Source organism: Oncorhynchus gorbuscha, linkage group LG07 (assembly GCF_021184085.1).
Source record: "Oncorhynchus gorbuscha isolate QuinsamMale2020 ecotype Even-year linkage group LG07, OgorEven_v1.0, whole genome shotgun sequence".
NCBI lineage: Eukaryota > Metazoa > Chordata > Actinopteri > Salmoniformes > Salmonidae > Oncorhynchus > Oncorhynchus gorbuscha.
Window position 1 is genome coordinate 18,267,383 of NC_060179.1, and position 27,804 is coordinate 18,295,186.

The following is a 27,804-nucleotide window of genomic DNA, read 5'->3' on the forward strand; positions in this document are numbered from 1 at the left end:
TTCTCTATATATCCCAACATGGCCAGCACTAAATGACAGCCTTTTTAGCCTTTAGAGCACAACCTTAGCAGGAAGAGGTGTGTACTTCAATGAGTGACAGACAAGCTTCAAATAGATTGTAGAATGACTTTGGGGAACCTTGGCCAGTCGAAGATAGTATCACAACTACATCCTCCCATTGTTGCTGTGACACAGGGTGCATGCTAGTTTCTGCGCCTGTGGTGAGAGTCAATTTATTAAAATCACAGTTAATGACAGCAATTTGGACAATAGCAAATTTGAGAGCAGACTGCTTCAGTTACCTGCACTAATGGCTTCTATATTTTTGATGAAGTCTTCGAGGACCGAAATGTCAATATTATCAACCAAAATGAATCGATAAACGTCCCAGTTTGTTAAACAAGTGACAGTGGTACCTTTATCCTCGCCATTTTTGCTCTGTATTTTTTGCACCTAGACAACCTGTACTCAAATATGATCTCATTTGAAACAAACACTCCCTTTTGCAATTGACTTCAATGAGCACATTCTATGACATAATTTATTCATTGAGGAATTGCAAATTACCTCAGACCATAAGAGTGGTTTGAATGTAACGTAAGATGCAATGCAATGTATGATAGGAACCATGTACTTGATTAGAACTACATCATGGACTTGACAAGTCCAACACCACCCCTCCTCTCAATCTGTCTCTGTCTCTCACTATATGACACCTCCCCATGCATCCCAGCAGATCATTTGCCTTCATTGATATTTTCGTCTCCGCTGAACTGTTTGTTTCAAGTTATCAGCCGCAGAGCTCGAGCAACTTCAAAGGACCACCTCAACTTGAAATTAATAGAAACGCCATAGGTCAACATTAGCATTGATGATGTTTAGCATCAACAGAAGCATACAGTGAGTTGAGATCGAGCCGAAGAGCCTTGCTCTCTGCAAAGAGACAGCCATAATGCCAAGGGAACAGGGAGCAGTAGCATTGTCCTTTTTTGACAGCTGAGGCTATACTTGAGAGGCTGAGTAAGTCTCACTCACTCGATTTGTGAAGTGGACTCCAGTGCCCGGCGAAGCATGACGTCTTGACACCTGCAGATAGATGACCTTAAACTGCTATCGAACAGAGTACATACTGGTTATTTTCTGATTACATTCGGTGTCTGGCCCTGTGTTAACCTCTAGCAGCCTCAAGGAAATTACTGGGAGATTAGTATCACATCTGAGAAATTAGCGCTTTTAATTAAGCCTGGATATGGTCTCCGAGAAATTTCTCCCATTAAGAGTTCCTGGCTAATTACAAGGAATATATCAAGACGGATATAGAGCAGGGGTGTCAAACATATGGCCCGTGGATAGTTTGAGTAAAAACAAAAATCTTTATGGAATAATAATCTTTAAAAAATTAGCTCGATATATTTTAAAATGACTAAAACCAAATGGAAACTGTGTAGAAATGAGAATGGACCTACATTCTCGGTAATATTCACAGTAATGAAAGCCATACAGTGGATACAGGACTATGTCTTGCCAATTTTGATGGTAAGGAAACATAAAAAGTTTCAATGCGGCCCTCTGACCTCATTGAAGACCGAATGCGGCCCTCTGACCTCATTGAAGACCGAATGCGGCCCTCTGACCTCATTGAAGACCGAATGCGGCCCTCTGACCTCATTGAAGCCCGAATGCGGCCCTCTGACCTCATTGAAGACCGAATGCGGCCCTCTGACCTCATTTAAGACCGAATGCGGCCCTCTGACCTCATTGAAGACCGAATGGAGACCCTCTGACCTCATTGAAGACCGAATGCGGCCCTCTGACCTCATTGAAGACCGAATGCGGCCCTCTGAACTCGTTGAAGACCGAATGCGGCCCTCTGACCTCATTGAAGCCCGAATGCGGCCCTCTGACCTCATTGAAGACCGAATGCGGCCCTCTGACCTCATTGAAGACCGAATGCGGCCCTCTGACCTCATTGAAGACCGAATGTGGCCCTCTGACCTCATTGAAGACCGAATAGTTTGACACCACTGATGTAGTGGGACATATCATACTGACGATATGTTGCCCACCCGGAACAGGAAAGGACCAGCCATGCCGAAACAGGTAAGGGCCTTCCCTAAACTGTTGCCACAAAGTTGGAAGCACAAAATTGTCTAGAATGTCATTGTATGCTGTAGCATTAAGATTTCCCTTCACTGGAACCATGGGGTCTAGCCTGAACCATGGAAAACAACCCCAGACCAATATTCCTCCTCCACCAAACTGTACAGTTGGCACTATGCATTGGGGCAGGTAGCGTTCTCCTGGTATCCGCCAAACCCAGATTTGTCCACTGGACTGCCAGATGATGAAGCGTGATTCATCACTCCAGAGAACAGGTTTCCACTGCTCCAGAGTCCAATGGTGGCAAGCTTTACACCACTCCAGCTACCGCTTCACATTGCTCAATCTTAGGCTTGTGTGCGGCTGTTTCACCATGGAAACCCATTTCATGAAGCTCCCGACGAACAGTTCTTATGCTGACGTTGCTTCCAGAGGCAGTTTGGACCTTGGGTGTGAGTGTTACAACCGAGGACAGACGATTTTTAGGCCCCACATGCTTCAGTACTTGCCGGTCCCGTTCTGTGAGATTGTGTGGCCTACCACTTCGCAGCTGAGCCGTTGTTGCTCCTAGACATTTCCATTTCACAATAACAGCACTTACAGTTGACCGGGGCAGCTCCAGCAGGGCAGAAATTTGACAAAATGACTTGTTGGAAAGGTGGCATCCTATGACGGTGCCACGTTGAAAGTCATTGAGCTCTTCAGTAAGGCCGTTCGACTGCCAATGTTTGTCTACTGAGATTTAATGGCTGTGTGCTTAATTTTATACGCCTATCAGCAACGGGTGTGGCTAAAATAGCCAAATCCACTAATTTTAAGGGTTGTCCACATACTTTTGAATATATAGTGCATCTTGTTTACTGTCTACATTAGCCCTGCTACATACTCCATTTTTGCAGTAGCTGCATTTACACCCTACTCCATCACACTCAGCGTAAAGTGTATTTCTATGTATAGAATGTTTATACGACAGACAAGTTGACAATTCAGGAACATGGCAACGCTACAAGGTGAAGCCTTTTTGTATCTTTGTATTTCATGCTTCAGGCGACATTCTCTACTGACAAGTTCTTAATTGTTTCAACCACAAGACTATATCAGGCATATAGAGGGGTGAGGTGGGGGCATGTGGGGAGGTGTTGACAGTCACAGCATTGTTCCCATATGAAGATAAAACCCAATGAGAAGTGTTATGCTTGATGGCCCTGCACTTGGCACAATGCTATGCTTCTATTTTTATTTACAGAACCTAGCATGTTGGTTCTATAGCTTCCCTAATAGACTTCTACAAAATGGATTATGTGGTTGCGAGGAAGCGACTAATTCAAATACTGTCTCTTCAATTTGAAACAGCATTTTCTTTTGTTTATTTTTATTTCTTTTCGAGTCAGGATGCAAGTGAATTTCTCAGCTTTCTGAATGATATCCTTGCAGTGTGGAAGAGAGACTGACAAGGGTGTACTAGCTCCAGTCTTATAAAAGCTGTGTTTTAATTTCTCTATTTAATGGATGGATTTGGCCCTTTGACTCACTGCTGTACAAATGTAAACCAGGAATATTACTCAAGAGACACCTCATTGGTTAATGTGAGACTTCAGATTTCTAGTTGCTGATTCTCATAAACCCTGTCATCCTATTGCCAAGTGAGAGGGAACAAGGCTGTAGTAAAAATGAAGGCACCCAAAGCAGCAGCAGACAGACACCACGCTGTCTTTGTCAAACTCACACGATGGACGACAGCCTCAACTCACATATGCATTCTTCAGGTCATAAAGCTAGTGATCCAACTGTAAACGGAAGTGAACTTAATAGGGCTTAATGAAGCCTTCATAAACCCTTTATAAGTCCTATATAGATGTTTCAGACATCATTCATAAGCAGATATGAGATTCTATAGCTATGCAGTACAACGTGGCAAAAGCGTTATGCCACATTTGGCAAAGCACCAGACGTAAGGACCTTTTATATCACCCTCTATGTAGTATGCCTTGTTCTAATCATTTGTGTATCATCTATTGAGTGCTTATGAATGCTCTATAAAGAAGTTATAACTTGTTCTTTTAAAGTGGCACCATAAGAGAGGCAGGTAGCCTAATGGTTACAGTGTTGGACTAGTAACCGAAAGGTTGCTAGATCGAATCCCAGAGCTGACAAGGTAAAAATCAGTTGTTCTGCCCCTGAACAAGGCAGTTAACCCACTGTTTCTAGGACATCATTGTAAATAAGAATGTGTTCTTAACTGACTTGCATAGTTAAATAAAAGTAAGAAAATGATTTTTTCTACTTTCCACAAGAAAAGCCGTCAACTATTCAGTGTACCCAGTGTGACAGTCAAAGCTGCATTTAAACTGATCGTGGCAGGGGTTTGGCATTCCCCAGCCTCCGCTATCTACCTCAAGGAAGGATGTGCTCTGACACTATCAAATGGTTATGCAGGCAGCTCAGCGGTGTGTTGTCGCCTTGGGCCGCTTGGTTTACCAGAGAGATTTCATATTCATGGTGTGTGCTCAGAGCTACCTCATGCTGGATTGACTGTTGGATGTTATTTTGGTCCTTGCCTATGTTTGCAAAACCATCGCTGAAGTGTGACACAGGAGGGAAAGAGTGAAATACCTTCCTCTTTCTTATTAACCTCTACAGATACAGTGCTTTCCATGACATTGAGTGTGTTATGAGTGTGTTATCAATGTGTTATCAGTTAGTTTTTAGTGTGTTATCAGTGTGTAATCAGTTTCAGTGTGTTATCAGCAGTGATGTAAAGTACTTAAGTAAAAATACTTGAAAGTACTACTTAAGTTGTTGTTTTGGGTATCTGTACTTTACTTTGCTATTTATATTTTTGCCAACTTTATACTTTTTCTTCACTACATTCCTAAAGAAAACGATGTACTTTTGCTCCGTACATTTTCCCTGACACCCCAAAGTACTTGTTACATTTTGAATGCTTAGCAGGTCAGGAAAATTGTCTAATTCACACACTTATTGTAACGGCGTTCGTCTGTTGGAAGGAAGAGAGTCGGACCGAAATGCAGCGTGTTTGTTACTCATGATCTTTAATGAATGAAAAGTGACGATACATGAAATAACTAAATACAAAAACAACAAACGGAACGAGAAACCTATTACAGCCTATCTGGTGAACACTACACAAAGACAGGAACAATCACCCACGAAATACAAAGCGAAACTATGGCTCCCTAAATACGGTTCCCAATCAGAGACAACGAGAATCACCTGACTCTGATTGAGAATCGCCTCAGGCAGCCAAGCCTGAGGCGATCCCAAATAATACAAACCCCAATACGAAAACAACATATAAACCCATGTCACACCCTGGCCTACCCAAACATAACAAAAACACAAAATACAATGACCAAGGCGTGACACTTATCAAGAGAACATCCCTGGTCATCCCTCCTGCCGCTGATCTCGCGGACTCACTAAACACATTTTGTTTGTAAATTATGTCTGAGGGTTGGAGCGTGCCCATCCGTAAATTGAAAAAACAAGAAAATGGTGCCGTCTGGTTTGCTTAATATAAGGAATTTGAAATGATTTCTACTTCTACTTTTACTTTTGATACTTAAGTTTATTTCAGCAATTACACTTACTTTTTGTAATTAAGTATATTTAAAACAAAATACTTTTAGACTTACTCAAGTAGGGTTTTACTGAGTGACTTTCATTTTTACTTCAGTCATTTTCTATTGTGTTATCAGTGTGTTATCAGTTTGTCATCATTGTGTTATCAGTTTGTTATCAGTGTGTTATTAGTCTGTTATCAGTTTGGTATCAGTTTGTCATCAGTGTGTTATCAGTTTCAGTTTGTTATCAGTTTCAGTTTGTTATCAGTGTGTTATCAGTTTGTTATTAGTGTGTTATCAATTTCAGTTTGTTAACAGTGTGTTATCAGTTTCAGTTTGTTATCAGTGTGTTATCAGTGTGTTATCAGTTTATCAGTTTGCCATCAGTGTGCTATCCGTTTCAGTTTGTTATCAGTTTCAGTTTGCTATCAGTGTGTTATCAATGTGTTATCAGTTTGTAATCAGTGTGTTATCAGTTTCAGTTTGTTATCAGTGTGTGTCAATTTGTAAGTCACTCTGGATAAGAGCGTCTGCTAAATGACTTAAATGTAAATGTAAATGTGTGTTATCAGTTTCAGTTTGTTATCAGTGTGTTATTAGTTTCAGTTTGTTATCAGTGTGTTATCAGTTTCAGTTTGTTATCAGTTTGTTATCAGTGTGTTATCAGTTTATCAGTTTGCCATCAGTGTGTTATCAGTTTCAGTTTGTTATCAGTGTGTTATCAGTTAGTTATCAGTTTGTTATCAGTGTGTTGTCAGTTTGTTATCAGTGTGTTATCAGTTTCAGTGTGTTATTAGTTTCAGTGTGTTATCAGTGTGTTATCAGTTTGTTATCAGTTTCAGTTTGTTATCAGTGTGTTATCAGTTTCAGTTTGTTATTAGTTTCAGTGTGTTATCAGTTTCAGTGTGTTATTAGTTTCAGTGTGTTATCAGTGTGTTATCAGTTTGTTATCAGTTTCAGTTTGTTATCAGTGTGTTATCAGTTTGTTATCAGTGTGTTGTCAGTTTGTTATCAGTGTGTTATCAGTTTCAGTTTGTTATCAGTGTGTTGTCAGTTTGTTATCAGTGTGTTATCAGTTTCAGTGTGTTATTAGTTTCAGTTTGTTATCAGTTTCAGTTTGTTATCTGTGTGTTATTTGTATTTCCCTTCCAGACTTTTCATACGAGATGCAAAGGCCCCCATAGCAATTTCCAGACCCGCTAGAAACTAAAACTGTCAATTGAAACCCATAATAGCCAAACTCTTTCAGCTGGGCAGAAAGTGAGCCTTGAGCCACCTATACAATTGTGGGGGAACACTGTGTGGGTATAAGGGAAGCTGAATGCCTTTGTGTTTGGGATGTACATAGTATTGAAGGTTTGTCAGGAGAGGGGGGGGGACTGATTTGTAAAAACACTCATTGTGACGACTCTGTATTTGTGTCATGCCCGATACCGTTTGAACTTATCACACGTAGCGATCACAGACCCCTCTGCTTTGAACACATATCCTGCGGGAGGAAATTGCTAAATTTAGAGTAGTTATCCCCCGGGTGAGACTGAACTAAACAGCATAGTTTTTGTAATCACAGAGCAAGTAAAAACAACTATGGGTTCACTCAGAATGCTTACACTGTATTTGTGGTTTTCAATATCTAATAATGACGAAGTCTACGAGACTGTCCGTTTTAATGTGATCAGCATCTTTGATACATCATAGACATTCTGAGTGATTCCGCAGTGTGGTTTACCTATCTGTAATTGATTGAATTTGGGCATAAGACTGGCACTTGAAGGAAAAAACAAGGAACATGGTAAGAAAATGGGGGGAGAGTGAGACAAAGAGCGATCGAGGTGAAAACTTGACGAATGTGTTTGTGTGTGTGTGTGAGAGAGAGAGAGAGAGAGAGAGAGAGAGAGAGAGAGAGAGAGAGAGAGAGAGAGAGAGAGAGAGAGAGAGAGAGAGAGAGAGAGAGAGAGAGAGAGAGAGAGAGAGAGAGAGAGAGAGAGAGAGAGAGAGAGAGAGAGAGTGTGTGTGTGTGCTCGTGTGTATTCTCTATTCAGTGATGCTCTGGTTTTGAAGAGGTGCAAAATGGGCTTCAAATTCCCACGTAACAGGATTGCTGCACAGACTCATTGAGGGAGTAACATGCAGCTGGGTCAGAGAGGGGGATAGAAGATTGATTATGTGTGTGTCCCACACTTGGCAGTGCCAGTGCCAAACAACCGACATGGCATGAGGTCGGATTGGAGGTTTCTCGCTGAACCATATAGTGTATGCACTCTAAGCAGTGTTTCTCAACCCTCTCCTCCCTCTCTATCCTATCCTGTGGTAGTGTATGCACTCTAAGCAGTGTTTCTCAACCCTCTCCTCCCTCTCTATCCTATCCTGTGGTAGTGTATGCACTCTAAGCAGTGTTTCTCAACCCTCTCCTCCCTCTCTATCCTATCCTGTGGTAGTGTATGCACTCTAAGCAGTGTTTCTCAACCCTCTCCTCCCTCTCTATCCTATCCTGTGGTAGTGTATGCACTCTAAGCAGTGTTTCTCAACCCTCTCCTCCCTCTCTATCCTATCCTGTGGTAGTGTATGCACTGCTCAACTCTATCCTATCCTGTGGTAGTGTTTAAGCAGTGTTTCTCAACCCTCTCCTCCCTCTCTATCCTATCCTGTGGTAGTGTATGCACTCTAAGCAGTGTTTCTCAACCCTCTCCTCCCTCTCTATCCTATCCTGTGGTAGTGTATGCACTCTAAGCAGTGTTTCTCAACCCTCTCCTCCCTCTCTATCCTATCCTGTGGTAGTGTATGCACTCTAAGCAGTGTTTCTCAACCCTCTCCTCCCTCTCTATCCTATCCTGTGGTAGTGTATGCACTCTAAGCAGTGTTTCTCAACCCTCTCCTCCCTCTCTATCCTATCCTGTGGTAGTGTATGCACTCTAAGCAGTGTTTCTCAACCCTCTCCTCCCTCTCTATCCTATCCTGTGGTAGTGTATGCACTCTAAGCAGTGTTTCTCAACCCTCTCCTCCCTCTCTATCCTATCCTGTGGTAGTGTATGCACTCTAAGCAGTGTTTCTCAACCCTCTCCTCCCTCTCTATCCTATCCTGTGGTAGTGTATGCACTCTAAGCAGTGTTTCTCAACCCTCTCCTCCCTCTCTATCCTATCCTGTGGTAGTGTATGTCTAAGCAGTGTTTCTCAACCCTCTCCTCCCTCTCTATCCTATCCTGTGGTAGTGTATCTAAGCAGTGTTTCTCAACCCTCTCCTCCCTCTCTATCCTATCCTGTGGTAGTGTATGCACTCTAAGCAGTGTTTCTCAACCCTCTCCTCCCTCTCTATCCTATCCTGTGGTAGTGTATGCACTCTAAGCAGTGTTTCTCAACCCTCTCCTCCCTCTCTATCCTATCCTGTGGTAGTGTATGCACTCTAAGCAGTGTTTCTCAACCCTCTCCTCCCTCTCTATCCTATCCTGTGGTAGTGTATGCACTCTAAGCAGTGTTTCTCAACCCTCTCCTCCCTCTCTATCCTATCCTGTGGTAGTGTATGCACTCTAAGCAGTGTTTCTCAACCCTCTCCTCCCTCTCTATCCTATCCTGTGGTAGTGTATGCACTCTAAGCAGTGTTTCTCAACCCTCTCCTCCCTCTCTATCCTATCCTGTGGTAGTGTATGCACTCTAAGCAGCGTTTCTCAATCCTCTCCTCTGGGATCCCCGTTCTCTGAATTTGAAAACCGAGCATCGCTACGGTCTTCCTGAGAGCTACAAGTACCATCTCCCGACAACCAGAAGGTGCTTCTGGATTATGTTGTGTTATGGTGCAGAGGGTTGTCAATTTCCACTCTGTCAAACAAGCACACCTGATTGAACTTGTCAGCTAATCATCAAGCCCTTAGTCTAGTCGAATTAGGTGTGGAAGTCAGGTGTGCTTGTTAGGTGTTCTAGTCAGGTGTTCTAATCTGGTGTTCTAGTCAGGTGTTCTAGTCAGGTGTTGTAGTCAGGTGTTCTAGTCAGGTGTTGGTGTCAGGTGTTGTAGTCAGGTGTTCTAGTCAGGTGTTCAAATCAGGTGTGCTAGTCAGGTGTTCTAATCAGGTGTTCTAGTCAGGTGTTCTAGTCAGGTGTTCTAGTCAGGTGTTCTAATCAGGTGTGGTAGTCAGGTGTGGTTGTCAGGTGTGGTAGCCATGTGTGGTAGTCAGGTGTTCTAGTCAGGTGTTCTAGTCAGGTGTGGTAGTCTGGTGTGGTAGTCAGGTCTGATAGTCAGGTCTGATACTTCAGGGCAACAACAACATTGTGAAACATATGGGGCTCCACAAGGAGAGGTTTGACAAACACTGTATTAAAAGCTCTGAGAAAATGTCTACCTCCTATCCTATCCATACGCTGAGAGTCAGATGCGACATTGCTGTATTAGTAATCACGGCAGGGGGTGGACTCTTGATGGAGTAAATATTCATCAGAAAGAGCCCCATCGGGGTGAGGGCACAGGTTCAGCCGAGAGGACGACAGGTGTCCTAAGAGACAGAAAGGAGCTCTGAGCAGTGCCAGTCACCATTTCTTTATCCTTCCCTTATCACTGAACTCTATCTGAGATACTGCCACAGACAGCCACCGCAGCACACAGTTAAGGGCTTTTCACACTACTGAGCCGATCCAAGCAGAAACAAACCAAGCTGTACTGACCTGGCCTGTTTACACATCCACCTTCTTTGCATGGTTTTGGTTCAGGTCAGCACGATAGTGTGCAAAGGGATACTAGCTATAGCCATCTCCTCAGCTTCAACAATATGAATGCTGTCTTCCAAATCAAATCAAATCAAATGTTATTTGTCACATGCGCCGAATACAACAGGTGTGGACCTTACAGTGAAATTCTTACTTACAGGCCCTTAACCAAAGATGTTTTAAGAAGTTAAGAAGAAAAAATATATATGTGTTAAGTAAAAAATAGATAAGTAAAAAATGTAATATAAAAGTAACAAATAATTAAACAGCAGCATTAAAATAACAAGGGAGGCTATATACAGGGGGGACTGGTACACAGTCAATGTGCGGGGGCACCAGTTAGTTGAGGTAATATGTACATGTAGGTACTATGCATAGATTAAAAACAGAGAGTAGCAGCAGCGTAAAAGAGGGGTCTGGGTAGCCCTTTGATTTGCTGTTCAGGAGTCTTATGGTTTGGGGGTAGAAGCTGTTAAGAAGCCGTTTGGACCTAGACTTGGCGCTCCGGTACCACTTGCCGTGTGGTAGCAGACAGAACAGTCATTGACTAGGGTGGCTGGAGTCTTTGACAATTTTTAGGGCCTGACACCGCCTGGTATAGAGGTCCTGGATGGCAGGGAGCTTGGCCCCAGTGATGTACTGGGACGTACACAGTACCCTCTGTAGTGCCTTGTGGTCAGAGGCCAACCAGTTGCCATACCAGGCAGTGATGCAACCAGTCAGGCAGGATGCTCTCGATGGTGCAGCTAGAACCTTTTGAGGATCTGAGGACCCATGCCAAATCTTTTCAGTCTCCTGAGGGGGAATAGGCTTTGTCGTGCCCTCTTCACAACTGTCTTGGTGTGTTTGGACCATGATAGTTTGTTGGTGATGTGGACACCAAGGAACTTGAAGCTCTCAACTTGTTCCACTACAGCCCCGTCGATGAGAATGTGGGCGTGCTCGGTCCTTCTTTTTCTGTTGTCCACGATCATCTCCTTTGTCTTGATCATGTTGAGGGAGAGGTTGTTGTCCTGGCACCACATGACCAGGTCTCTGGCCTCCCTATAGGCTGTCTCATCGCTGTTGGTGATCAGGCCTACCACTGTGGTGTCATCTGCAAACTTGATGATAGTGTTGGAGTCGTGCATGGCCATGCAGTCATGGTCCTCCCCCCTGAATTTAGTGTGCGCTTGTGCATGACAACAGCAGCAGCAGCAACAACATCCGACATCAGACAGCTTGGCATTGTTCCAGAAAACTCTTTAACGAATTTGTTCTTCTTGCCATCATTTACTCAATTAACGATTCTCACACAACTGTTTCATAAACTGTGGATTCATGTTTCTTCATTTTTTTGTCAGCCAGAATGTGTTTAGAATGGGAAAGGTAAGGGCCAGCTGGTCAGAATTGTCAGTTTTATGTTATATGTTATATGTTTCAGTTGTGTTTTGACAACAACGTTTAAAACTGCAATATGTAGCTTTTTTGGCGACCCGACCAAATTCACGTAGAAAATTGTGTTCTCGATCTGTCATTTTCATTGAAAGCAAGTCTAAGAAGCGGTACATCTGTTCTATTTGCACTTTTTCTATGTTTCCCATTCTTAAGTTTTGTTTTTGCATCTTTTATTTTCGGTTTTGCACACTAGCTTCATACAGCTGAAAATACAATATTTTGGGTAATTTAAAATATATTTCAGAGTGATTTAGATGGTACAATGGTTCTCTACACTATACATTGCTTGTTTTGTCACAATTTTAAATTAGGCAAACTATTAGAATTTTAGAAACTAGGAAATGGCAGAGTTATTTCTGCATATTGCATCTTTAATGTTGGTCCCAAAAAGTCATGCTTCAATGAGACTGTTGTCATGACTACTAACACTGTTTCAAGTCTCTGTGTTATTTTGTCTTTGACAGTGAACTCTTGGATGACAAGAGGATTGTCAGGTAAGCAAGGTTTGCTTACATCCTCCTTCTGAAGACATGAGACACTGTGGAACACAGCTTACAAATGCTGTACTGTTTATGTTTTTATAAGTCATTTTAACCCTGTGATAACAATAATAGTCAAAATTGACTAAATTCAGATTTCCTGACTTCTGACAAACCCTGTGCCAGAAGTATATTCACTTCTGGGTTGTGTTCATGAGGCAATGAAAAGAAAACTGACTAAAATAGAGAGGGACTATCTGGACACTAATTTTCATTTTCAGTTGTAGAACTTTTTCTGTTGCTTGACCTAATGAAGACGATGCTAATGTTACTGTGGAACATTGAAGGTCATGTTTCTTTCTGTAATTTGGACCTTTTTATGTCCTGCAGCCACCGAGAATATCAACGTTGAGTCTGTACCACGAAGGCCTAGTGTGGCTCTGTGCAACGAGACCCAGCTGCTGTGGGAGATGGAGGTGTGTGGAGAGGGTTTCAAGCGAGAGATGGCTTACGTGGATCCCCAGAACTGGTGCAACTTAACACACTTCATCAGGTAAAAGACTCCCCTGCCGTCTCTTCCCCTTGTCTTATCAGAACACGCCAGTGTCCTATCAATTCACTGATCCAGTTCTTAAAGGCACTCAGTATCATTTCTGTGGGTGTGAGAAGGGAAAGGTGGGATTAGTTCCAGCCAGAAAAACATGTGTAGCCCCACTCTATCTGTTGGTAAAACATTTTGCTTTTGGAGGCAGTCTAAGATTTGGATATTAAAGCCAAAATAAAACATATTTCCACTAAAATGATCATTTCAGCACAATAATTATTGTACAATGTCTTGGGGAAGCTCAGAACAGTTTTCCTACTTAAAAAGTTGACTTAAGAAACCTACTGTAGGATAAATCAAAGAATACTGTATTGCAGTGTAGGTAGTCTAGTAAAATAAAATAAAAAGTGCCCACTCTGTGTGTGAATGCATGCATCTGGCTGTTTGTGTATGAACAGGCGATTGGCATCCAAATGCTAGTTGGCATTGCAGATCCAGGGGGCATGTTTGCCTGGCTGGGCCTGCCCACTGATAATTTCCCCCTCACCAATGAGTGACACCTGTGCTTGCTGGCTGACCCAGTATGGTTCTCTAACACGCTTCAACCGTCCACACACACAAATAAACACACACATGGACACACACATCCACAGGCATACTCATACACCCGTACAGTATTCAGACCCCCTGACCTTTTCCACATTTTGTTATGTTACAGCCTTATTCTAAAATGGATGAAATTGTTTACCCCCCTCATCAATCTACACACAATAACCCCATAATGACAAAACAAAAACTGTTTTTTAGACATTTTTGCAAATGTAATTAAAATAAATACAAAAATGAAACTATTCAGACCCTTTACTTAGAACGTTTTTGAAGCGCCTTTGGCAGCGATTACAGCCTCAAGTCCTCTTGGGTATGACGCTAAAAGCTTGGCACACCTGTATTTGGGGAGTTTGTCCCATTTTTCACCGCAGATCCTCTCAAGCTCTGTCAGGTCGGATGGGTACTGTTGCTCTACAGCTATTTTCATGTCACTTCAGAGAGCAGGTTATCATCAAGGATCTCTGTACTTTCCTCAGTTCATCTTTCCTTCGATCCTGACTAGTCTTTCAGTCACTGCCTCTGAAAAACCTCCCCACAACATGATGCTGCCACCACCATGCTTCACCGTAGGGAAACACTGTGCCAGGTTTCCTCCAGACGTGACGCTTGGCATTCAGGCCAAATAGTTCAATCTTGGTTTCATCAGACCAGAGAATATTGTTTTTCATGGTCTGAGAGTCTTTTAGGTGCCTTTTGGCAAACTCCAAGTGGGCTGTCATGTGCCTTTTGCTGAGGAGTGGCTTCCGTCTTGCCACTCTACCATAAAGGCCAGATTGGTGGAGTGCTGCAGAGATGTTTGTCCTTCTGGAAGGTTCTCCCATTCCCACAGAGGAACTGGAGCTCTGTGAGAGTGACCATCGGGTTCTTGGTCACCTCCCTATATTCTATATTTGAGATAGCCACCCTTTGTCTTGATGACAGCTTTGCACACGCTTGGCATTCTCTCAACCAGCTTCATGAAGTAGTCACCTGGCATGCATTTCAATTAACAGGTGTGATTTGTTAAAAGTTAATTTGTGGACTTTATTTCATTCTTAATGTGTTGTGACAAGGTAAGGGTGGTATACAGAAGATAGCCATATTTGGTAAAGGTCCATATTATGGCAAGAACAGCTCACATAAGGAAATAGAAACAGTAATCCATCATTACTTTAAGATATGAAGGTCAGTCAATCCGAAAAATGTCAAGAACTTTGAAAGTTTCTTAAACTGCAGTCGCAAGAAACATCAAGCGCTATGACGAAACTGGCTCTCATGAGGACCGCCACAGGAAATGAAGACCCAGGTACTTTGAAGAATCTGAAATATAGAATATATTTTGATTTGTTTAACACTTTTTTGGTTACTACATTTTGTAATTTTTTATTTAACCTTTATTTAACTAGGCAAGTCAGTTAAAAACAAAATCTTATTTTCAGTGACGGTCTAGGAACATTGGGTTAACTGCCTGTTCAGGGGCAGAATGACAGATTTGTACCTTGTCAGCTCAGGGATTTGAACTTCCAACCTTCCGGTTACTAGCCCAACGCTCTAACCACTAGGCTACCCATGTTTCCATATGTGTTATTGCATAGTTTTGTTGTCTTCACTATTATTCTACAAAGTACAAAATAGTAAAAATATAGAAAAACCCTGAAATGAGTAGGTGTGTCCAAACTTTGACTATTACTTAAGCTTCCATCTAGGTACCTGTCTATTACCAACTGGCCAGATGTTTATGTGAGAGACAAATGATCTTTACAGGGTGTAACAGCCATTTCCACGAACCCTTCCCTCCCCATCTGTACCTTGTACAATACCTCATATTATGTCCAGTAGCTCGTATTGTCAAGACATTGCTTAAGTTTTCTATTTTCAAGACATCTGTTACCAAACATACCAGCTTGAAGGTCCTACTGGCAGCCAGTAAAAAGGCTATCACTAGGAAATGGCTACAAAAAGACCCTCCCACAGTGACACAATGGATAGACATTGTAGAAGAAATATACCACATGGATGGTATGACCTTTGCTTTAAGAACAGGAGAGAGGTCAAGAATACTGGGAAAAAATGGGTTTCGTAATTGGAAAGGGTCTAATTGAAAGATGTCAATGTAACTAATATGAAGATATGATGATGAAGGTATGATGATGAAGGTATGAAGAGCACTGTAACTGACAGATCTTTTTTGTTGTTCTTTTATTTTACTTTATTTTTAATTTCTTTGTGTCCTACAATAAAAACAAAGTATTAAAAAAAACACACCAGCTTGAAAATGATATTTACAGTACTTGTTAACAAGTTATTCATGAGACATATGTGTTCTCATGGACATCCCCAGGGAATCTGTGGCGCTCTGTTTAGAGAGAGAGAAAGAAATAGAATGAGAGAAAGTGAAGGACCTTTGGTCCTCGTTGATGTTCTGCGCCGAGAGAAACAAAGCATGCGGCCATGTCAGCGAGGTGTAAGTTAGATGGAACTCTCTCCAAAGTGCACGGCCATCTACACATGTAAGATCTTCATTTGACCAGTTTCTCATAGCAGTATCCTGCAGCAACAGGAAATGTGAATTATTGTGTGGATTATAATTAATGGACATTTTTTTGTAGGGGTTAGGGCATATTAAGTCTGCTATTTTTAAGGGGAAATTACAAACGTTGACTTTTTAAACCTTGAATACGCTACAATTTTGCATTTCCTGCATCAACATGGTGATCAAATTAGGATCCTAAATCTGTATATTGATTCAAATGAGCAAATCTGAATCTCACCACGGTCAAGAGAATGGGACAGCCGAGGAGGCATAGACCAACTGCAGAACATCAGCAGAGACTGAATGCCAGGCACGGTGCCGTCCACTGCTAATGAATATTAACACAGGGACATTATCAACAGCAGGCCTAGGGACAATATCATCAGCAGGCTTGGTCTGCTTTCTAACTAACAGATGCTCCTTCAAGGTCAACAGTGCATGTTAGTGGCCACAAATGGCCATTTTCAAACGCAATGAGAATTTACTGTCTGTGTAATTTAGTAGAACAGAAAATTTGGTAATTACAGTACCAGTCACAGAGGACATACGGAGGGAGAGGAGAGTTGGAAATAAAATCAATTTACCACAACTTGAAGGGAACCGTTTTTTTCTCCAGGTCCCAGGTCGATCCCTTGGGATTGCTACTGTATACCACTTGAATGAAGAAGTAAAATGCCATTTTTGTCAACTCCGCAAAACATCAACTCCGTCAGAGTGCTTTTATTGGGATTTTCAAATGAATCATTTTCCATATTTTAACAAATTTTTGTATTACAATTAAATTTTTAGAGGCAAAAATATTTTAGTCACTGTTCTGCAACATATGCTTAAACAATTGAATGATTTGCTGTGCTATACCTAAGGGATAATGTTTGCTTTATAAATGTTGTTTCATGTATTAAATCTAGAAAAACTTGCCAAAATTCTAACAAAATTAGCCCTGGACCATTTAATAGTGGTCTAAAACAAAACAAAAAGAAGTTTGGAGATTTGTATTACATATTTGAATAATGTAGTGTTATAATTAAGGCCAATCAAGACCTTTACACACTTGTTGGACAGTACTTGTAAAAATGAAATGCCTTTTAGGATGTCTGATGGAGTTTACATAAATCTAGCAAAACTGCGCTATGCCACTGTCTCTTGGGTCGAAAAAAAATTACCTCAACAACCATAATCCAAAACAATCCAGCAAAAATCCATCTTGGATGACACTGATACATTTGTTGTAAAGTCTATGCAATTCACTGTACCATTTACAACGTGCATCCTGTGGACGTGACCAATAAACTTTGATTTGATTTATGTCCTCTCCTCCCTCAGGTATGCCTGTCTGTACATATCCTTTATTAAAAAAAGATTTAAGAGCGGTGCAGAATTTGTCTGCAGCATAGCTTCTTCTGACAACCTAATGGACTCATTGACTACACAATCAGACATAATGATATTTTGTTATGTTTCTGACAAGTTGGACTCAAAACACTAAAACAGGATCCCATTGGATAATCAACACTTTAGAAAGCCTTTTTAGAACACTCATAAAGTCTTCATAAGCAATACATGGATACTTCACAAATTATTTATAAGCAATATTATCCAGCATAAACTGTTATATAAAAAGGTCCTAGCGTGTTGTTTGCTGATGAATGATTTCTGAAGCATTTTTATGGACCTTATAAAGAGTATGAGGCTTCATTAAATATATTTTGTCCTTGAAAGTATTGTTTGTGGCCATTTCTGAACAATATTTGTGCAGGCAAGGTTTGGCAGTGAAGTTGACCTGTAATGTTGGCATTGTGGTTTGGTTTTGTTTTGCGATTGGGAAGCTTTGAATTTTCCTTGTATGAAAATACATATGAGAAAACATTTAAAATATGCCTCAGCTCTTCTCGTGCACCAAATGTACAGCTGCTGGAAATAATGTAGTTTTTCCAGTTATTACTTTATCTGAAGCACAGCAGATTTTGAAAACAAATTTGCCAATGCTACAGAAGGATAGTAAAGGCCCAGTGCACAACTTTTGTGTAATAAATATATATATATATGTATATCCTTTTTTAATTAATATTTTTCAGGGGGTGCTGCAGCACCCTCAGCACCACTACTTCTCCCAAGTGGGAGCAGTGGTCTAAGGCATCCCTACAGACCCTGGTTCGATTCCAGGCTGTATCACATCTGGCAGGGCATTGGGAGTCCCATAGGGCGGCTCATAATTGGCCCAACGTTGTCTGGGTAGCCCATCATTGTAAATAAGAATTTGTTCTTAACTAGCTTGCCTAGTTAAATAAAGGTCAAATAAAAATAAATATGACTTCATTTGTCTAAAATGTACCCTTGTTAACCTAGAGTTCATGTCCGTGCCCCCGCATAAATCTAATTCGCATAATACAAACATCCCCATCAAAACCTGTTTAAGCGAGATATATGTTTTATTTGCATGGCTGCGTCTCAATCCACCACATCCACTGATGTCGCCCTTCCGCATCTGCAGTTGAAAGGTGGCAGAGCTAGAGCTGTGTTTGTCAGACCATGAGACATCCTGAAAATTGGTCTTCTCATGAAAATGTCTGTAGTGTCTTGAATGGTTTAGCCTACAAACTATTTTGACCCCTCTATGGAAAGATGAGACTCTCACAAGCATGATGGTGTTGCTCTGGGACGCCCCCAAGCCTCACAAGGAGTCTGAAGCCAGGTACCAGTTTAAAAAATGAATGGAAGCATAGATGGAGATAGTTTTGTTCCTAAGATAAGGGGTTAAATACATGAAATTTAAAATAAAATAAAAAGTATATAAATACATAGGACAGACACTTCAGAACAAACTTCCTTCAGATTATTTTTTTTCACTATCTGTTTATCCATGTATGAAGCTGTTATTAAATGTGTTTCTATGAGCTAATAGCAGTAAGGTCAAATTCAATGTGTCATCCCCCCAAAAATGTGTTTATAGTTTTGATACCTTAAGGGGTCCTACAATTCCAAATCAAATAGCAAAATGATCCTTGGTATGACCATTTTAAAACAATTCCACGTTAGCTTAGTAGAACCCCTTCCCCCAGCTTAGACTCTTACGGATTTTTAAGCAAGAGACAATCAGCTTTTATAAGAATGTATTTGTCCTTTTAATGATGGGTAAGCTTTTGCCAGTTTTAAATTATAAAATAAAATAACACAGCACGCAGCTAAATATATATGGTAACTTCACGTATTCTATCACTTTTCAGTCTGGGGTCAACATCTTGTACCATCATTTTTTTACAATAATATACAAGCCAAAAAGCTATTCCAGAGTTACCATACAATTAATCCATTAATTTACAGCAGCCTCCCTTATGTCCGTATGGAGGCACAGTCTACACGCTTGACCGAGACTCATTCGATTTGCAGCACTTAGGCGGAGGTCGTCTGAAAGCAATGATGGGGATTGGCTGACGTCAAACCACACCGCTAGTATGAAAGGCGTAGGAGGGGAAACTGATGTTTGTTAAATATAGAGCTAACCACTTTGGTCTTGACTAGTTTGACTTAATGTGGTCTGATAGGATCTGTTTTGCTAGGTAAGCATCATGGCTGGGACCCCATGTTACCCAGAGTGCTATTATATCAACTCTAATCACCCATTTAGCTCCTAACTGTGTCCTGTAACAAGCCTGGGAAGTGCAGGTAATTTGTGTCATATTGGAAGAAAAACTGTGTGTGTTATAATGGGTTGCTTTTAGTGCAGTTTATAAGGCATAGTACATACAGAAATGCACCCTAATGAGGCAGCCTGTGTCCAACTCGTAGCTAATGATGTAAACTTGATGAGGAGGACACACATGGCATATGGCTACTCCATCAGTTTCCAAAGTGACATACTTTGAACAAAAACAATGTTACAAGGGCTTTATAACACATTCGTAAAGCATTCATAAGCACTACATAGATTCTTCAAAAATCCTCTATTTAAATGTGTCATACCATATAAATTAGGAAATCCTTAAGCAGTGCTTAATGAATGTTCTATCAATTGTGGTTCATTTAAATGTAGATAATAATAATAATAATAATAAGTGAATTGTTTTGCCCCACAGTTAGCCATTATGATTAGCTAGCCAGCCAAAATGGTTTACAGTTACTGTAGCTAGCAATCACTTATACACTATTTTGCTAACTACAGTAGCGCTACCGTGCATCAAAAAATAACGTCTTCAAAAATGTACTCCTTATTTAGTTCAGTTCATTCTGTTTGTGCCTTTGAGGTATTGTTCGTTTTGACTCTACTAAGCCTTTTCCTAATTTGTTTGTGAGAACCAGTTATAGCCTTCAGTCCTAGTTTTATTTCACCTGCCTATTTATGACCATTGCCTGCATGTGACCACGATTCCTGCCTTCGCAGAAGGCGAAATAAACACCTGTCATGCTCTGCGGGTGAATCCACACCTTTTTATCCCTGATTATTCATTACACTAAGTAGCTGTGCATATGGTAACAGCTAAGATGCAAAATCTGCTAAGTAGACCCCTTATCTCTTCTCCCCTGAAATAGAAAATAAATACGGAGATACAGAGAACATCATTTTCAATCTAATCCATGGCCCCAGATTTCCTGCCTTCTGATTGGCTAAACACTTTGTGTTCCTCTGCCACCTGGACCAGGGATTGGCCAACCCTCCTCCTGGACAGCTACTTTTGTTCCAGCCCTGCCACAACACCTGCATCTACTGATCAGCTGCTCAGGGTCTGTTAGAGCAGGGCTGGAACAAAAGCCTACTGTACATGCCCAGGAGGAGGGTTGGCCAATCCCTGCTCTAGGCCGGGAGTACTAGAGCCATATATTTACATCTCTATGGCTTTGGTGAGTACTAGCCCTTTCTCAACCTGACTGTTTATTTTAAACATTTGTGTTTCTCTGCTCTCTCCGCAGTGAGTACCACGTCTTCTCGCTGTGCACAGAGACCAACGCCGGGCGCATCAACTGCTACTGGCCCAACCCGCTGGTGGAGAGCTACATCATCCGCATCCACAAGCACTTCTTTTCCAACTGCACCCTGGAGAGGGTGATCCTGGTGGACCCGCCAGACGACACACTCACCATCCTCATCCTCATCCCTGTCTTCCTCACCCTGGCTATGATCGCGCTGGTGGTGTGGTGCAGTAAGCGCAGCGACATTCTGGCTTAAGATGTTGGTTTGTTTGGTTCCCATGTGACTGTGCAATGTGACTGTCCAGAGACCTATGAACTTATTTGAATGGAAATACTTTATTGATCCCCAGTGGGGGAATTGGGTGAGACAGGTAGCCTGGGAAGACAGGTAGGGAACCTACGAAGGGAACTTTTGTTTGTTCATTGTGTCATTTCAGGATTATGGTGGATTGAATGGACCAAAAGAAGCTACTTAACGCCTTTGAGGGAGATGCATCCTAAATCCATTTTGCTAGCTTGAGACGGTCCAAGCCCTTTTGAGAGATATACAAGGACTCAAGGCACAGAGCTACAAGACATTCAGGATTTTTGATCTTTGGTGTAAAAAGGGACAAACGCCCAGGGACTGCCTCAACATCATCACCTATCAGACGCCATTTAAGCTTGTGGTTATATATTCTGGTGAAGATTCTTCTTGATGGGAGAACACCGACAAGTTGACACCTGAACATGTACAATACTTTTCTGTACCAGTGCCGTCTACTGTAAAGACCCTGAGTTTTCCTTCCTTAATTGCCTGCCATTCTTTCTCAACAGCAGTGTTCCTGGCACCATGGCCTTCTTCACGCTCCCTCATCTGTTATGTGTTGTCACTATCAGTTCAAGCTGCAAAGACGGATACAACAATTTCTTTCCAAAAAATCTGATTTTTACCCAACCCTGATTTAACTTACCCTAAACACACCCCTAACCATATGCCTAACCAAAACCTTAATTTAAGGCCAATGCTAATTTTCATGTTCATGATATAGGCAATTCTGACTTTGAAGCTTGGCCATAGAATGGGAACTAGCCCTATATGTGTCGCTGAGACTAGAGAACTTGGTTTGTTTCTTGAAGTGAAATGGTTGTTTGACTTCTTTATTTATCTTGTCTCTGGGTTGTCATTGCAATACCCCAAAAGTTGTTATCACTGATCGCACTGCTCATGTGGTGAAACCTCAGCAGGAATTCTGCTCACTCTAATTGTAATTTAATTTCACAGTTTAGTCGTTCTGGGGGGTATGGGCAATAGGAACATAAATCACTGTCAAGATTACGGACTTGTTTTGAGAGAATTTCTTTGTGCCAGAAAACTTTTGGTATTGAGGAGCTATTGAATGATTTACTGTAATGCTATTTAATGTTTGAATTAAATTACTTAGAATTAGTCAATGCTTTGGTTATTAATCAACATGTCCATAGGGCAATTTGCCCCTTTTTGTCCTCTGCCCTTTCGAAACCATTCCTACCTCTACTTCAAACTACATCCATCTCCATGTAACTCCAATTCAATTGAAACATCCTTAGTACTGTGGTCATAACAAAATAATATTGTTTTGACATTTCAGTGTGTAAATGTAGTTAAACAGTCAAATCCGCAAAAAAATCTGTTCTGACGTTTAGGTTAATTTCAAGGTAAAACTCAACATTGCTGTATGATACATTACCATATGGGCAAAGCTACTAACAAGGCTGTATGAACATTTCAGAAGGGATTGGGGGGATGTTCATATTCCTCATCAGTGGTGTAATGTACATAAGTAAAAATACTTTAAAGTACTGCTTCAGTTTCTTTGTGTATCTGTACTTTACTATTTATATTTGACAACTTTTACATTTACTTCACTAAAATAATGTACTTTTTACTCCATACATTTTCCCTGACAACCAAAAGTACTTGTTACATGTTGAGTGCTTAGCAGGACAGGAAAATGGTCAAATTCACGTACTTTACTGGGTGACTTTCACTTTACTTGAGTAACTTTCTATTAAGGTATCTGTACTTTTACTAAAGACAATTGGGTACTTTGTCTACCACTGTTCCTCATATTCCAATTTAAGACAAAGTCACTTTATAAAATGGGGACTATTTCTTCATTATTCATTCTTCATTATTCTTCATTCATTATGCGATCAAAACAAACAAATGAATGAACATATGAATCTAAAGATGTTGACATTCAGCTCTGATCATCAGGATGTCAAACGAAGTGATATACACTGAGTGTAAAAAACATTAGGAACACCTTCTCGTTCCATGACATAGACTGACCAGGTGAATCCAGGGGAATGCCATGATCTCTTATTTATGTCACATGTTAAATCCACTTCTGTCCGAGTAGATGAAGGGGAGGAGACAGGTTAAAGAGAGATTTTGAAGCCTTTAGACAATTGAGACATGAATTGTGTATGTGTGCCATTCAGAGAGTGAATGGGCAAGACAAAGTTGTAAGTGCCTTTGAACGGGGTTTGAGTGTGTCAACAACTGCAACGGTGCTGGGTTTTTCATGCTCAACAGTTTCCCATTGTGTATCAAGAATGGACCACCACCCTGTTGTAACTCTCCTGTGACGATCTGAAGGATCAGTTTACAGTGGGTCCGCTATACAGCGTGCTCTCTCTCATAGAGGGGGAGAGCGGGAAGTCGGCTGTTTTATGGCGGTCGTAAAATACACTGCCGCTATGCTCTGTGGTGTTTGAGATTGGAATGTAAACTGTGGAACACAGAGAGACACTTGGACATCAAAATTTTGAATAGTTAAACAATATATTTGTGAGAATGTGGGAATGGTCCATGGGTATTTAAAGAACAATCCTGTCAAAGTTGTTTTATTTTGTGACATCAGGAAAGGCAGTAGGACAAGATAACGGTATCTATGGAAGTGCACATTCCTCAGTTATTCGTTTTCTACCTGAATGTTGTATAAAATGAATGAGTAAATATGAAACTATTTGTGAAAAGATGTAATGTGATGTTAGCCTTCTAAATGAGAAAAGTTATCTTCATATAAAAGGGTTTATCGAAGTCGGTGGCCATGCCCACGTGACCAGACATCTCATTAGACATCATGGAACTTCCCCTTCTTCCACAGAGTATAAAACCCACTTCCGACAAAATTTACGTAAGATCAGAAAACATGAAGCCGTACCTATGTTGAAATGGTTGGCAATTTAAACTAGAGTCAAGATAAAGGCGGGATTAGGTCCCCACGTTGGAATGGCTGTCACTCGAGACCAAAACATGCCGGGTGAAGCTGTTGTGTGAAGTGGTTCAAACTACAACTCTATCAAAGGACAAGATAAGAAAACATGAAGCGGTAGCTGCATGTTGAAATGGTTGGCAACTCTGCAAGAGTTAAAAACGTTGGGATGAGGTCCTCACATTGAAATGGCAAATAAATCTACAAACTAAAGAACCATTTTTCAGACTGTTTAAATACTTTAGTCTGGTAAACGCATCCGATCCTAAGAACAGTCCCGTAGCCTAGTGATTAGAGCGTTGGACTAGTAACCGGAAGGTTGCGAGTTCAAACCCCCGAGCTGACAAGGTACAAATCTGTTGTTCTGCCCCTGAACAGGCAGTTAACCCACTGTTCCCAGGCCATCATTGAAAATAAGAATATGTTCTTAACTGACTTGCCTGTTTAAATAAAGGTCAAATAAAATAAAAAAATAGTACTCTGAAGTATCCATTCTAACAACCTACGACTTTAATCTCTGGTGGACAAATCAGAGACTCTGTCGACTGACTATCCAGCAGACTGACCGGTAATTGCAGAGAGGGACAACAACGGCAGACACTCGTAAATATGCAAATTGCAATACTTTTCGAATGAGCGGTTGTTCATACTCAAAGTATTAGTAGTGTAGTAATCCTCTGAGTTTCCCTGAAGTGGTCCCCACCCCTTTCCTTTGTCTACCAAGCCATCATATCAGTTTTGTCTGCTAGAGACTTTTTCTTTGTATCATGTAGTAACTGATGTATGAACTATTTGTGTGTGTGTTTATGTCATTCTGTGATTGATTAAGTTAGTTAGTAAATAAATAAATAATTAAGACAATCTGTATATCGCTGATTCATGATCTAGGCTAGGTTTCGTGCAGATATCCAAGGGTTTGCAACGTTCAGTAATGAGATTGGTGAGGTAAATTTAGTTAATAAGCGACTGGTTGGATAAGATATGAAAATATCTGAAGAGTTATATTCGGGAAATTTAAACTCTATAAACAACATGTTCCCATGGTGCCCGGACTTCCTAGTAAATTAAAGTTACATGATTAGTTTAATCGCGTAATTAAATCACACATATAGAATTGATTTGATAATATACAGTCTTCACATTTAATGATAGGCAACGACACGACAGCCCAAAGAACATCCAGCCACAACTGACACAACTGTGGCAACCATTGGAGTCAACATGGGCCAGCATCCCTATGGAACACTTTCGACACCTGGTTAAGTCCATGCCCCAACGAGTTGAGGCTGTTCTGAGGGCAAAAGGGGGTGGAACGCAATATTAGGAAGGCGTTCCTAATGTTTTGTACACTCAGTGTACAATGAGAAATTATTATTATCATAATTTTGAGGGATAAACAAAGAGGGACAAGACAAGCATGATTTATATGACAAAAAACAGCCCGGCATTGTATGAGGTTTTAAGACGCAAACAAAAAGACAATTGTTCATGCCCTCAAGGATGACTTGCCAGTGCCTCTGCAGCACAAAAGTTGGACTGCAGGAAGGATGTACAATTGTTTCCCAGAGCCGGCGAAGAATTAAAGGAAATGGGCTGGCTATGATTTTAACCAAAAGAGGTACAGGAAGTGCAAAGAGTGCCATACTTCCTCATACATGCATTGTTATGACTGGGTCCGCCAACGGCACTGTTCAGCTCTGAGAGTTTGCATGTCTCCACCCACCCCCCTTGGGACCACCACCCCCACTCCACCCTCCAGTCGTTGATTACAATGTGTAGAAAATATGAATGGTTACAGTATGAAAGGTTACAGTAATGATTCATGAAAATGTTAAGTTAAATGTGTGGTCCATAAAGAGAGAGAACCATAGGGAGGAAGAGAGTCCAAAAGCTGCCAACTGCGGGGGAAAAAATGAGTGTGTGCGTGTAAGCACCCTATTCCCACGGAGTCCCTATAACATGACTCCTTGAGGCCTCCAACAGGCCCTGCTTTTCATTTTCTCTCTCTCTCTCTCTCTCTCTCTCTCTCTCTCTCTCTCTCTCTCTCTCTCTCTCTCTCTCTCTCTCTCTCTCTCTCTCTCTCTCTCTCTCTCTCTCTCTCTCTCTCTCTTCCCCTTTCCCACACTAACTTGCTCCAGTGCACATGACCTTAACAGGACATCCCCCCCCCCTAACTCCTCTCACCCCCTCACCCTTACCCTCCCCTATCCTTCAGCAGCACTCGAGTGGTCTGTAGTATTTAATCTGTCACTGATAAGCATTCTACAGACACAAACATGGTTTACAAACCTGCAAATCATCCTCTCAGGCACACTGGCCAGTCCACAGGGAGTCTCCAGAGCTCATTTCATAATGTAATTCATGAGCAGGGCTTTTTTTTGTTGGTTCGTTACCACAGCCTGCTCCATTTGGCAGCTGGACTTATTCATGTGGATTTTGCAATGACTTGCATCATTTTATGATTGCGTTTCTAATGATATTCAATTGAATCATCCCAGCAAGTCTTTCGAATGTGCTCCCCCCCCCTGACATTCGAGTTAGATCTTTTCCTCCTTCTCTGTGGGAGTACTTACATAATTTATGAATTGTAAAATCCTCCGCTGGTACACAGCTCTCAATGATTTGTGTAATTCATTTCTACAGTACTGAATTTTAGTCTCTGGATTGCTTTGATCGTTATCAAGTTTTACATCTAGCGTTACATAAAGTTGCCCTCATGCCATGCAATTACTCTAATTTAATACACCTACATAGATCTCAGAAAATAATTACTCAACTGCACATATGGCAAATGTAGATAATGTATAGCTATAAAACAATTACTAAATTGTGTAGTGAGAGGAAAACTGGCCTAATATGAGTTAAGACTCGTATAGTTACTTTGAAGTTATATTCCATGTAGATGCATGGTATATGCGGGTAACTGTGGTGTACATTTGTATTTTTGGTGTTCCATCCTGACAATACAAGTACAAAAGGAGAATTTTCTTAAAGCTCAATGCCCTCGAACACTACCTTATTGTTTACCCAGCGTATTCCACTCTGCTGCGTGAGTTCACACTGAAGCTAAGCCCATGCTATTTTTTTGTTTCGTGGATGTTATCGCTAAACTTCAGACTTCATGAATTTGGGGTTGTGGTGAAATATACAGTAGCTTGTATCCACGTTCTCATATGTCAAATATGGATGTAGCCAGCTGTGCAACTGTGGCATTTGATAGTCTTTCTCTTATGTATGGCCTACTGACAGACGCTTTAATTGACAAAAAATAGACGTGTGAACTTTCAGTTTAATCAGATAGCTAGTCGCTGGAAAGTGAGATGAATTGCTGACATATTTTAACCAATGATGTGTATAAACCCTGGATTGCTGATGTTATGTAATGACCAATGAGAGGCTTTGAATCCATCGGCCACCACATTGGTACTCCTCAGAAGGAGTAGTCCTCTATAGGAATGAATGTAATTCTACAGTATTTCAGTAAAATGTCTCAAGGACAGAATTACACATATTTAAGTATTTATTTGTTGTAGTGGGGACAGTAAAGTTGGTAGGATAGTAGGGGGGTAATCCCCCCCCCCCCCCGTAATTTAGATGAAGACCACAAGATGTCACCACATTATTTACCCAACACTTTCCCTGGCTGTCACTGTTCTTGTTGAACAAAACGATTGTGGTAAGTTTATACATTTTCTTTACA

General features: G+C 41.1%; 1 protein-coding gene across 1 annotated transcript in view; it reads left to right on the forward strand.

Annotated features, from left to right (window-relative positions):
* The window catches only part of LOC124039588 (receptor activity-modifying protein 3-like), a 32,275-nt gene extending 9,592 nt beyond the window's left edge, over positions 1–22,683 (forward strand). Inside the window, exons 2-4 of the mRNA XM_046355724.1 lie at positions 12,278–12,307; positions 12,683–12,845; positions 20,863–22,683. Of these exons, the coding sequence (XP_046211680.1) occupies positions 12,278–12,307; positions 12,683–12,845; positions 20,863–21,118 (449 nt within the window). The 3' untranslated portion in view covers positions 21,119–22,683. The remainder of the gene's footprint in view (positions 1–12,277; positions 12,308–12,682; positions 12,846–20,862) is intronic.
* Positions 22,684–27,804: the final 5,121 nt, after the last annotated feature.